Source organism: Dioszegia hungarica (assembly GCF_025882075.1).
Source record: "Dioszegia hungarica strain PDD-24b-2 chromosome Unknown MKK02contig_24, whole genome shotgun sequence".
NCBI classification, from domain to species: domain Eukaryota; kingdom Fungi; phylum Basidiomycota; class Tremellomycetes; order Tremellales; family Bulleribasidiaceae; genus Dioszegia; species Dioszegia hungarica.
The window spans coordinates 359,417-371,192 of record NW_026515778.1 but is presented as its reverse complement, the minus strand read 5'-3'; the positions used below and the strand labels follow the sequence as shown (position 1 = coordinate 371,192).

The 11,776-nt window shown below is 58.0% G+C and overlaps 4 protein-coding genes across 4 annotated transcripts; 1 reads left to right on the top strand and 3 right to left on the bottom strand.

Moving 5' to 3' along the window:
- Window positions 1–255: 255 nt before the first annotated feature.
- On the bottom strand, window positions 256–2,554 carry MKK02DRAFT_35243 (uncharacterized protein; the record flags this gene model as incomplete). Its single annotated transcript, XM_053089122.1, has 2 exons — window positions 256–1,877; window positions 1,912–2,554. The coding sequence occupies 2 exons, from the start codon at window positions 2,552–2,554 to the stop codon at window positions 256–258; spliced, it is 2,265 nt and encodes a 754-aa protein (XP_052942825.1).
- A 936-nt stretch (window positions 2,555–3,490) lies between these two features.
- On the bottom strand, window positions 3,491–4,638 carry MKK02DRAFT_19833 (uncharacterized protein; the record flags this gene model as incomplete). The annotated part of the gene is made up of 2 exons (XM_053086160.1): window positions 3,491–4,343; window positions 4,394–4,638. Coding segments are annotated over 2 exons (1,098 nt in total), but the record flags the coding sequence as incomplete, so codon positions are not given.
- Window positions 4,639–8,450: 3,812 nt separating this feature from the next.
- MKK02DRAFT_30023 (uncharacterized protein) lies at window positions 8,451–9,410 on the top strand (the record flags this gene model as incomplete). The annotated part of the gene is made up of 1 exon (XM_053087959.1): window positions 8,451–9,410. One exon carries the CDS (start codon window positions 8,451–8,453, stop codon window positions 9,408–9,410), a length of 960 nt encoding a protein of 319 aa, XP_052942823.1.
- A 293-nt stretch (window positions 9,411–9,703) lies between these two features.
- MKK02DRAFT_35242 (MoaB/Mog domain-containing protein) lies at window positions 9,704–11,299 on the bottom strand (the record flags this gene model as incomplete). The annotated part of the gene is made up of 11 exons (XM_053089121.1): window positions 9,704–9,778; window positions 9,825–9,901; window positions 9,959–10,038; window positions 10,105–10,220; window positions 10,410–10,666; window positions 10,714–10,790; window positions 10,847–10,885; window positions 10,951–10,989; window positions 11,042–11,083; window positions 11,137–11,160; window positions 11,217–11,299. 11 exons carry the CDS (start codon window positions 11,297–11,299, stop codon window positions 9,704–9,706), a joined length of 909 nt encoding a protein of 302 aa, XP_052942822.1.
- Between the last annotated feature and the right edge of the window lie 477 nt (window positions 11,300–11,776).

Below are 11,776 nucleotides of genomic sequence, written 5' to 3'. Positions count from 1 at the left end.
CTGCGCCGTCCACATAACCTCGGCATGACCCTCTAGGCTACCTTCACCCGCCGAGGAGCGGCGCGGGTAACAAGATGGAGAGAGGAGAAGGTGGGGAGTAGGAAGTAGATGGAGGAAAAGCGGAGAGGAGGGACAAGAAAGCACGATTACAGCTTGATCATAGTGGGGTCTGTACATCATAATTGTCATATCTAGCTATATACCTATATCATCCGAAAAAGCTACATACAGATAATCGATTTCCCCTCCGCGTCCTCATCTCATCCTTCCCCCTAGACTCGCTAGCAGCCCATCCAGCTCGGCATCCCATGCGTCCAGCCTCGATTGGGCCCTCCCCAGACACGACCTGATCTCAGGAGCCATCTCCTCCGTCTCCTCCCTCCCCATCTTCTCGCCCCATAACAGCCTGGTCACCTCCTCCTCTGGCCCCGCTGCCGCGCCCACCGCCTTCCTCTCCTTTTTGGCTTTGGGTCGCATCTCCCTCGCGCGGGCCTCGACGAGACCCATGAGCGTCTTCATCCCAAAGTCATCCGTGTATCGCACGGGTTGCCTAGGCGTGGGACTCGTCGAGTTGACCGCGCGCATGAAAATGGAGGTCCCGAGGGGTGGAGTGGGATGGGAAGATGAAGTGGCGGTTGCGGGGGTGGTGTTGCCATCTCTGTCCCTATCTCGGTCCCTTCCTTCCCCATCATCCTCGCCGTGCTCATTGGCGCCAGGTCCAGAGATGTCCGACATGATACTAGCAATAGACGGTTGTTGGCGATGCCGCGAGATAATCCGGTTGACACTCGCTGCGGTGTTTTGCAGACTGCCTGAGCCTTGCCGAGAATTACTGCGCGAGTTGACGCTGGACGGACTCGCCGACTGCTGCCCTTCCAGTAAAGGAGAGAGGGCGCGGCTCGATACGTGGGCGGAGCCGGGCGCAGAGCTGGAAGGGGTAGTCCGCCCGCTCGGGATAGGGGACGATTGCGTGATAGCGATAGGGACGGGCGGTCCGGGGGTGGTCGGGATAGCCTTGGTGGTCTTCACCTTCTCAATCACCCTCGCTATCTTTTCTTCTAGCTTCTCCTCCGGCTTCCCAGCCGACCGCTCTACCACCCCGCGGAGGATATCCGTACTCCCGCTCCCTCGCCGATCGAGCGGTGGGCGAGCAGGCACCCCAATCTGCCGAGACATACCCGGCTCGGGCGTACTTGGCGCAGTGACGTAGACGCTCTGGTCCGTTCCTTGCCTGTACGGTCCAGGAGGCCGGAGAGAGTTGCCCATTGGCGCCGGTGCCGCTTGCGGGATGTGCGGCGAGCTCTGCGTCCCGTCTACTCCCCACTCCTCCTCCAGGAGCTCCGAGATATCGTACGTCTCCCCATCATCGTCAATGAAGCTATAGCGGACCACCTCGTCCCCCGTCGGCTCGAGCAACCTGCTCGACCGTAATGTCCCTCGGTTGGGAAGGACAACGTCGATCCCTTCCGACTTATTGGTGTGCGCCGAGATGAGCGCTTTTTGGGTCGCCCGTGATGCCGCACGCTGAGCAGCAATGATTTCTTGGGGCGACATGGCGCCGTTCCGGAGATCGGGACGGGTCGAGGAAGACGCGATCGAGTTCCCCTCAATACCGAGGGACTGTTGTTGCTGTTGCTGCAGGATGGCGCGGGAGGAGTCTTTGGAGGGATGTCGACTGCCTGAACGGCGGAGGATGAAGATGGGGTCGGAAGGGAGGATATCGGACGCTTGGCCGGCGTTGTAGCTCCATTCGCGAGACCGACGTCGTTGCTCGGGAGTTGTGCGCTCGACAGGCTTGAGTGTCGGTGGGACAGAGTAGGAGTCGAGGAGTTTGCTGGAAGGCGGAAGTTCCCGCTCTGCAAAAGTCAGTTCTGGTCCTGGTCGAAGAATGGCAGGCATGTGAAAACTCACCTTGTCCCCTTGTTACAGCTACCAGACTGTATCGGAACTTGATTCCCGACCTCTTCCCTCCTCGCTCCTCCACATCATCTCCCCCATCTACCACTCCTCCCTGTATCCCAAAGCGCTCCAACCCCTGCTCAATCGCTTCCACGACCGTCGCATTCCTCGGAAGCATGAACAGTCTCCTCCGCTTATCTTGCGGCAGATCCCTGGACCCCTGGCTCGGATGCCCCGCCTGGAGTCTATCCCGCAGTACCGAGCGCGAGATGATCGCGTCATTGACAGGATCGAACACCGACCCGTCCGGGAGATCCGAGGGGTGAAGAAGAATCTGTACGGTGAAGCGGGCAGAGGGGGATGAGAACCGTTCTGGCGACGCCTCTGTTTTGGTATTGATCGTCAGAGAGGGATTGTACCGCATAGATTGGGATGGAGGGGAGGGAGGGAGATGGCCGGCATGCGAGTCGTCATTCGACCAGACGCCCGAACGGCGATTCGAGCCGGGCGAGCTTTCCAGTACCGTCGAGAGCTGACTGGAATAGCTTCCCAGCTCGCTAGACCCGTCTGCCAGTCCTTTGCCAGCTTGGACACTGCCCGGTCTCCGCCGATTGAGGTAGATCTTGACCACCGAGTCGTCGGAAAAGTCGTTCATCCCCAGTTTGGCAATGGCGGGATGGGACGACAAGCTCATGATGCTTGATATGCTCGATATGCTGGAGCGCTTAACGGTAGGGGTGATGGCGCGAGTCAGGAGCGAGCCGTCCTCTTCCGTACACCGCTGAACCGTGTCCAGGAAGATCTGGAGTGGCTTCTCCGTCCCCTCCAGCTCCATCTCCTCCCCGTTGACATCCTTGACCGTGAGGTAGAACCCTTTATCCGCGCCGGGAGGGGTCGACGTGTGTATCCGGAAGCGCTGCATCGCCTGCCGGATGAGGTCGGCCGACGTGGTGGTGTCATTCAAGAGCACGGTCTTAAAGCTGGCGTCGGACTTGACGTGCTCGCCCGCGAATATCCGCATGACATTGAGGAGAGGAGCCGCCGGGTTGGGGGAGACGATGATACTGCTTGGCCGTTTGGAGGCGCCGTTCATGCTCGCCGAAAGACGCATGGCCGCCGCGCTCTGAGCGACCGCCGCCGCCGCTTCGGAAGCGGTAGGTGCCCGGACGTCGGAAGAGGGCGACAGCTTGAGGTACTTGCTGGAGTACGCCTGCATCGTCGCCTGATCCTGCTGCTGCAGGCGCAGGCTGTGCGGTGGTTGCGCGCCTGACGTATCCTGGGACCGCTCGGCGGGTGTCGGCGCGCGGACGGTATTCCCACTCTCCTCCGACCGGCGATGTACGCTCCCCGGCGACCCCTCAATCGCGCCAGAGACGATACTGTCCTCCGACCCGCGAGGATCAGAGGACGAGATTCCCTTCTTGTCCTTGTCCTTGCTCTTGCGTGAGAACAGTCCACCAAGCATACCCCGCTTCTTCTCCTTCTTATCGCCCCGCTCGCTTCCACTCAGCGAGTCCTGCGAGCTGCTCTTGCGCATCTTGCGCAGCTTCTTATCGTCGGGACTCGTCGGATCCGAAGAGGATGCGGTGGTGGACGCGTTGGACATGACCGAGGTACCGGACTGCGCCGAGACGTTGCGCTGACCATTGGCGACGACTGCGCTAGGGAGGAGGACGTTGGATTGGCCGCTTTGCGCGAGAGCGGGAGTGGCGGTGATCCGCCTAGTCTCGCCTGTAGCCTGTGCGGGGTCGAGAGCGGCACGCTGCTCTGTCTGGACAAGGGGCTCCGATGAACGAGGTGCGAACGGATTGTTGCTTTTTGCCTGGACCGGCTGGGCTGCAGACTGCGGCCGAGCTTGCTGCGCTTGATTGGTCTCCATGACTCGCCGTTGGGCGTCCTGGCCGGCTCCGTCCGCCCACTCTACCCCATCATCCGGTTCCATATCCGCCATCTTCCCCTGACGATTTGGCTCCACTATATCCACCACCTCCTCTTCCTCTTCGTCATCATCCTCGTCCTCATCATCCCCACTTTCACCCTCCTCGTCCGAGCTCCATGTACGGATAGAGGGCTCGACGTACGTCGGAGGAGCAAAAATGACCCTCCTTGGTCCATCACTTCCGCTTGATCCGGACCGATCCGACTTGCCTCCCTTCTTCATCAACGCCGCAGCTGCCAGACCGGCCTTCATCCTCTCACGCCCTTGTGCCTCGCCTTCCGCCTTCTCCAGCATAGTGGGGTGGGCGAGATCGACATTCCGATGTTTGTTGAGCCGAGCGAGACGTTCGTAGGGAGTTTCGATGTTCTCCGCGGGGATGTATCCGACGTCCTCGGTCTTCAAGACGCGGACGAGCCACCAGTACGCGTTGGTATCGTCGAGTAACAGCAATGAGTCGCCCTTGACCACCGATGCCTGTCCTTCCACCGTAGCAAGGAAGGTATGCCTACCCATCAGCTTTGTCCAACCCTTTTTCTCGATACGATCTGGACTTACAGAGCATAAGTCAACCCAGGATCTATATTCTCATCCGGTATACTAGCCGCTGAGCTCTCGTCGTCCGAGTACATATCCTCATCGTCCGTATCCTCCCCTCTTGTGCTCCCGCGCTTACTTCCCGGCGTCCCTTGCCCCAGTATAGGCCCACCCCCATTCGCCTGCTGGTGTTGCAGGTATATCTGGCTCTGCCGCTGCTGCTGCTCATAGAACCGCTGCTGCTCCGGCGTCACCTCTCCCTCCATCTCCTCGTCGTCCCCCGAGTCTGACGCCAAGTCCTCATCCGACAAGTCCTCCATTACCGAGTGATTCTGCGACGGGCTGGGATAAGTGTAGGACGATTGTTGCTGCTGCTGCTGTTGCTGGTGATGTTGTTGTTGGCCGTAGTTGGTCGAAGAGGGTCCCGGACCAGAGTAGCCCAGTTGCTGAGGAGGAGCGTGAGAGATAGCCGTCATTGTTGTCGTGGATGAGATGGAGAAGATGAAGGAACGGGGATGCCTTTAGAGCAGGGCTTGATTGTTGACAGGAAAGGAGGATCGATCCGAGGTGAATTTTGGGCGGAATGCGTTGATGTAAAAGCGAGATTTGGTCGTTAGGTGGGCGTATGGGTCGTTGAGAGTCCCTCAAGGGGTAGGAGCGTAGCGCTCTACTATGAATGTCGCGTGAGATGTTGGAGGTAGAGATGAGCGATATGGACGCGCTCGGTCGCGGTTGTCGTCAACCTAAACAGCGTTACGTAACGCGTTTCAACCGCCCAAAGAGGCGAAAAAAGGCTAATGAGGGAGGAGCCGCTCTCCAAGCTCCAAGCTCCACTGAGCTCCACTGCCCCTGCGTGCTCTCCAGCATGCTGAACTGACACCTTCAGCGTATCGACAAAGCAATTGTTCGTGGAGTGAGAAGACGCTTCTCTGGTGAGCATGCGAGGCGTCAAAGCCAAGATTGGGGAATGACGTTCGAAATCGATCTTCTGATGCCTGGGACCTCACTTCCAGCTGCACTGGTTCCATCCCACGCGTTCCCACCTCGAATCACGGCTAGAATCATCCGCTGACTAATGGCTGCTGATGATGATCAGGATCGGACGATGATCCAATCGACACTACAGCCGCTGACTCGCTTCTAGATGGAAGCAAGCAGCGAGCGGATGCCGGGCCGATTCGATCCGAGGTCGACACGCCTATCACTGACTAAAGCAGGCTGTGTGCATCATAAGGAACACCTGAGCGCCAGATGCGATGTTCTCCGAAGTCTAATAGCACAGGTGATTGAAGTCAGGTGACCTTATGACTACCATCAGTAGATCTGGCGATCACCATCAGCACACACGACACCGACACACACAGCCGCACAGGTCACAGGTTCCCCCGCTACTCCGTGCCTGCGCCCTGTCCTCCTCTGTCCTCTTTGAAGAAGCTGATAAGCTCATATCCCGACACTTCCTCTGCTTCTTTGAGGAGTGACTACCTGCAAGTGACCCCCTTATCTCGCCTGCCAACCCTCCAATCACCTCTTTCTAGAAACGCCTCTACCGTCAAGGGCGCTCTTCATCGCACAGATTGGACGGTACTACCCCTCCCTTTCCACACGCCAGGGCGCTCCTCTACATGCCTTTCGTGTCCGCTTAACAACCCAAATGAAGGGGCGACACGCCTTCTTCTATCGGACCGATTCGGACTCATCGACTCATCGGGTGACTGACTCGCCTCACCCCGATGCTGACGCTCTCGATCGGGCTTGAGCTTTGTCATTTGTTGACAACACGAGGTATGGCGGTGCGGCGAGACGCCGAATCGGAGGCTGAGGTCGACACCCTCAAAGTATAGTCCGGCGGCGGATAAGGCGATGATGGAGGTATAAGAGGGGCCCGAGGGAGAAGAGGTCAGGCTGATCCCCACTCGCTCCCTCACGCTCTTGCTCTCTTGCTCATCGCTCTCGTCGCTTCCCACCTCACAGCTCCCCGACACACCGTCACTCGCTTCACAACTCTTGCACGATCATACTCTCCACCCATCGCTCCGGATCTTCAGCAGCGCCATGCCATACACCACCACTCAGTCTCCCTGGCTCCCCGGCTGGATCTCCGACTCGTTCGTCACAGGCGGTCCGTACCTCTCCTCAATCTTCTCCGCCGCCTCATAAGCTGATCATGCAGAGTTCATGTACCCACTTGAGCAGGCCAATAGTCATCCGTGAGTCCATTGGTCAAACATCGGCTATTGGAAGAACAAGAGCTGATCAGTCCAGGATGCACATCAAGGATGAGATCGACCGCCGAATCAGAGCTGTAAGTTTGCTTTCGCCCGGAGCGCAGTAAGGCGAGTACGCGGCGGACTTGGGCTGACGTACTTGAGGAGATTGATGATCAGCACCGCATGTAAGCCTCAGAAACTCAACTCCAAAGACCTCCCCATACTCCCTGAGGGCCGACTGCAGATGATCAACCTGCTGATCAAGTAGCATGAACGCGGTCAACTATCCAGGCCACGGTAAGCTCGAATGGCACCACGAGATGTTCCATCGCACCTCCTACGTGAGTCCTCTACTCGTTGTTTTTGGACATTCAGTGGAACCGAGCTGATGTCTCCCCAGGAGTTCTGCTTCTGGTATGACCGAGTGAGTCTTCTTCTTCCTCTAGAGTGGCAGTACTGGGTGGTGCAGAGCTTGGGCTGATCCGTGCAGGAAGCTACCTCCGCATCTACCGACGATGCGATGCTGCATACCGTCGGCCTCCTACTTCACGCATACCACTACCAGATCGTAAGTCCCCTTAAGTCATCCCGGACTATCAAGATCGCCACAAGCTGATGTAGCAGAAAGACCCCCAGGGCAACTTCTTCCCGTGTACATGGCTCATCCCCTGCGCTCGGGCTATCCGAGAGGTGAGTTCAGTCGTTGCACTTGTCCTCCTGAGTAGATAGCTGACAATGTTAGCGAGTGTACGGCGAGATCGGTCGGGCATGGGACGACGAGTACCCCTGACCCCCTCTTCGGTCTACTACATACGTTCGGATTCCGGATCGGTGATGTTGCTTCTGGCGCTGTAGGAGCTTGTATCAGTATCCATACGATCAACTTACTAGCATACCTTTCTGGATGAATCATGGAGTGAGCAAGCAGCATGTAATTCTCGCCTCTCTAGCATGCATGACGCAAGCTTGATATGACGCGTCATCATGCGTCACGCGAGCATTGTCCAGGCAGGAATGTTTCAAGTGATCGGGTAAACAAGGATTTGGTCCGCTCGCCCGAAATTTGCCGCCCTGCTATTGTACTTTTCCCCTGTACTCTCCGTAATCAAGTGAAAGTGGGGAAGTCTCGAGTAGATACTGGAACCAGTGTCTTGGGCAGTTGTGCGTCATAGGGAAGAAGGGGAAGGAGTGCTCGGTGGGGACTGGGTATTGTTTGCGTTGAAAACATCCCCGGGCGGATGGCGAGTCCTCAGGTTACCCAGCTGCAGAGTCCCATTTGGAACTTGGAATTTGCATGTTCGACGCCTTGCACATGCCAAAGAGGTTTTGCAAAGCCGCAATACCAAAGACAATTGTGCATCTACTAGTACTCTAGCGCGCCTTAGCCCCCTGTTCAATACCAAAGAACGGCGACCCACACGCCTTCCCACGTTCATCCCTCTCTCATTTAGGATCTCTCCGGTTTCACCTCCCCCTTCCCCGCTTCCCCACCACTCTCCTCGCCCTCGGCAGGATCTCTGAATCAACTCCCTATCTTCGTGCTCATAAGACGGATCCGAAGTCTAGCTCGCTTTAAGCGAGCATCCAGCGTCCAGCATCCAGCCACTGTACCTTGCCAGCGCGATGACCTACCCGTCCCGCCTCCTTGTTGCGTATATAAGTCGAGTCCGCGAGAGATGTAGCTTCTGTGTCTGTCAGCTCCAATTCCCATCTTCTGCACTCCCGCACTCCTGCACTAAGCAGCACACCTCCCTTTCTCTCTGCCCTCTGAACAGACCAAGCAGCTCAGCTGCACGTAGCTTGACCCTCTTGCCACCTGCCCCTTGCCCCGTCCCCACCCCACCTGCAACCCTCATCTCCTCACCAGCATGACCGCCCCACCTGTCACTGCTTCTCCGCCCGCCATCACCGTCTCTGCCCCCTCCGCCACCGCTATAGCACCCAGAAACCGCGGTCCTCTCCCGTTCCACCAGAACAGCACCTTGCTGCCCTGCGCACATCGGCCCATGCCCAAGGTCACGGTCACCCTTTCCTCTCCCTCCGCCCAAGACCTCCTCGCTCTTCCCTTTCCCGACGGATTCTCGACCCGCCCCCCGTCCCCAACTCCCAGCCGGCGCGGAGAGTCGAAGGACTCGCAGAAGACGCTCGTGGACCCGGCCCCGGTCGATGAGCGTCCGCGGCGATGTTCCGAGAAGGGCCTCCTCCCCGAGTGGGAGGTGCCCTTCTTGGGTCCCGGCTATCATCGATACTGCTCCCTCGAGTCGCCCCAAGAGTACCATCGAGAGGACCCGACCCTTCGGTTCGCGCTTCTGGGTCAGGCGCCCAATCCGTACCTCACTCCTTCCCGTCCCGCGCTCGCCCAAGACGCCCTCCCGACCCTTTTTGTCGCCGACCGCGTCCCGACGCTCGCCCAAGCTCCCGGCTCCGCCCGATGGGGCACGCACGACCGAGCGATCCCGGACGGTCCCCGCCTGGCCGGCCCGGTACGGACGTACGTCCACCGGCAGCGCGAGGCGGTCCGGATACTCGTGAAGGATGGCGTTTGGGCGGCGAGTGATGGGCTGAGAGGGCTGAGCTGGGAGCTGAAGGACCTGAGCTGGAAAGTCCGGAGGTGGCGCCAGAAGAGGGATGAGAGGGCGGAGGCCAAGATGATCTGGAAGGTGGCTGGACGGGCGGGCAGGTGTTGGGAAGGCAGGGAAAAGCAGGATTGGGAGGCGGTCTGGGCGATGCGGGAGGCGGCGAGGGATGCGGCGAGGCTGGCGAAGAAGATGGGGCTGGGCGATGAGGACGAGGAGGAGAGCGAGGATGGTGAGAAGGCGGGGGAGTGAGCAGACGAGAAGGGAGTGGTAGTAAGAAGAAGACGAAGAAGAAAAGCTTGTAGTCTAGCCGTAGCGTAGTGTAGAGTAGTAGTGTCTGTGCTGTGCTTTTGGGTCCTTTAGGTATGGAGAGTTAGCTTGTAGCGTGTGTGCGTGTGTGTATCCGTTAACCTTGGTACCCCTGGCCACTCGGACCTCATCTGAGGGGGCTTACACAGGTTGGCGCTCTCTTCCAGCCAGACATGTCTATACTGAGCTATCTCAATGCATCGGCATCAGTGTAAAGGCCATTCGTTATCCAACAACTACATCTTGGACGCCTCTTTCTCCGCGCCCAGCTGACCCTCCGCAACAACCTTACCATCCAGCTCCTTGACGACCTGATGATCAGCTCTGGGAACCTTCTGAGCGATGGCTACTGCTTACGTCCTGTCCCAGCTCCCGTATTCTCTCGATATCATGCCCGATCAGACTGACGTGCACGCCCTTGAAGAGGAATGGGTCTGTTGATCAGCACCAGCCACCTCCCCTGACTCGCAGCTCGGAGGGATGATACGTACATGACCCGACCCTGATTCCCTCCTTCTTCACCTTGGCTTGCAGCTCGGTGAGGTATGGAGCGATGGCTGATTCGGCTTTACTACGCTCTGTCAGCTATACACTTCCATCGGTTGCAGGTGTTGACAGAGAGAACGTCTTAGCTCACTCGGTGAAGATCAGGTGGCGGAAAGGCTTTGCCGAGGCTGGGGGTAGTGGTAAGTAAGGGGTGAGGCCGTGGAGGAGCTGTTGGAACAGCTTGGGGATGCCGGGGAAGACGCAGAGCTTCTGAATCAGCATGTCCTTATGGTGAAGTCATTTGCGGGTGTCCATCTCCCCTGCTTTCCCTCTCCCTCTCCCCTCGTTTTCCCCCCCCCCTCGCCTGACCCGGTCGAAAGGTCCATTCCTCTCCCTCATCTGTCCATCCTTTCCCGGCATATAGCTCCTCGCCAAGTCCCGACGTCGATGACTCACCTTCCCTCCCAGCCGAACAACAGGCACCCACATCTCCTCCTTCACAAACAACACCTCGCTCTTCTCCGCCCCACTCTTCCCTTCCTCGGCAGTAGGGAACAGTGCCATACGATTCCGTGCCTCCTTCTCCCCTTCCGGCGCATTTGACATGAGTTCACGTTTCTCAGCAGACGCGAGTGTCCACATTCGCTTCATGGTTTCTTGGTGGTGGACTAGCGGAAGGTTGAACGCTGCGCCGAGGGAGGAGTAGGTGATATCTGCATACATGAATTGGGCGTCACTGGAGGCGGAGCAGACAGCTCACCGTCATGCGTGGGACCGATACCGCCCGAGGTGATCACAAAGTCGTAGTTCTTGGTGAACCGTCGCGCAGCCTCAACACTGAAGTGTCAGCTTGTAGGCCCGATTCCACCAACGGTCCAGATCACGCAGCTCACATCTCATCTTCATCATCCGCAATGACCTCGATACGCTTCCTATCATATCAGCCAATGCTCCCGGCGGGTTGGAGTAGGAGTCAGTAGAGACGATCAGTACGCACAATTCGATACCCAAGTCAAAGCAGTACTGGGCGAAGAAGCTAGCCAGTCAGCTGGTGTCCCGCCCATCGCGACCTCGTTTGGTAAGCTCACTTGCTGTTTGTGTCCTTCGTCTTTCCATTCAGCACCTCATCTCTGAGGTGTCAGCTTGTCCAGTGATCCTCGAACACTCGTATCCAGAAGCTCACCCAATAATGATACAGCCCGCTGTCCTGGATGTGTCAGCTAGTGTCCCGGTCCGAACGTGGAAACGATGGGGCGAGCTCACTTGATATAATTACCCTCCCCCAATGGGTTAGGTACCGAAGCCGGATCGGTATTCTTGAGCTCTACCTCCTGCTGATGGGACATGGCGCCTAGATGTCTGAATCGAATCGAGCTGCGTTGGGGCTGACGACAAGCGGTAAATCTGTGAGAAGGACGATGTACAAAGCTACGAAGAAGAGAGCGGGGGATGATGCTCATGTCCTTCTAATATATGAGCTGAGAAGAGGCAAGAGACGATCAGAAGCATGAGCTCGAGAGCATAGAGCATGGACCCCCCACCCCGCTATGACGCTATCGATCGCGCGCGGTGGAGGCGGGGACAGCGGCACTCTTGGTGCACTCCCCCCCTTTATCAGTGTGGCGTGCCTTATCCGAGCGGCGCCACTTGCTTTGCCACTCTCGGAATCAGATTTTGTGCCCCTTCTGCTTCGCTCAATAACAAAGCCAGCGCGTCCATATCCTTCTTGCCTATACAGCAGCACCTAGTCATTGTCCAGAGCATCCCATATCGACGGCGTACAGCAACAGCTCTCGGCTGCGCACAGAACGATACCCTTTTCG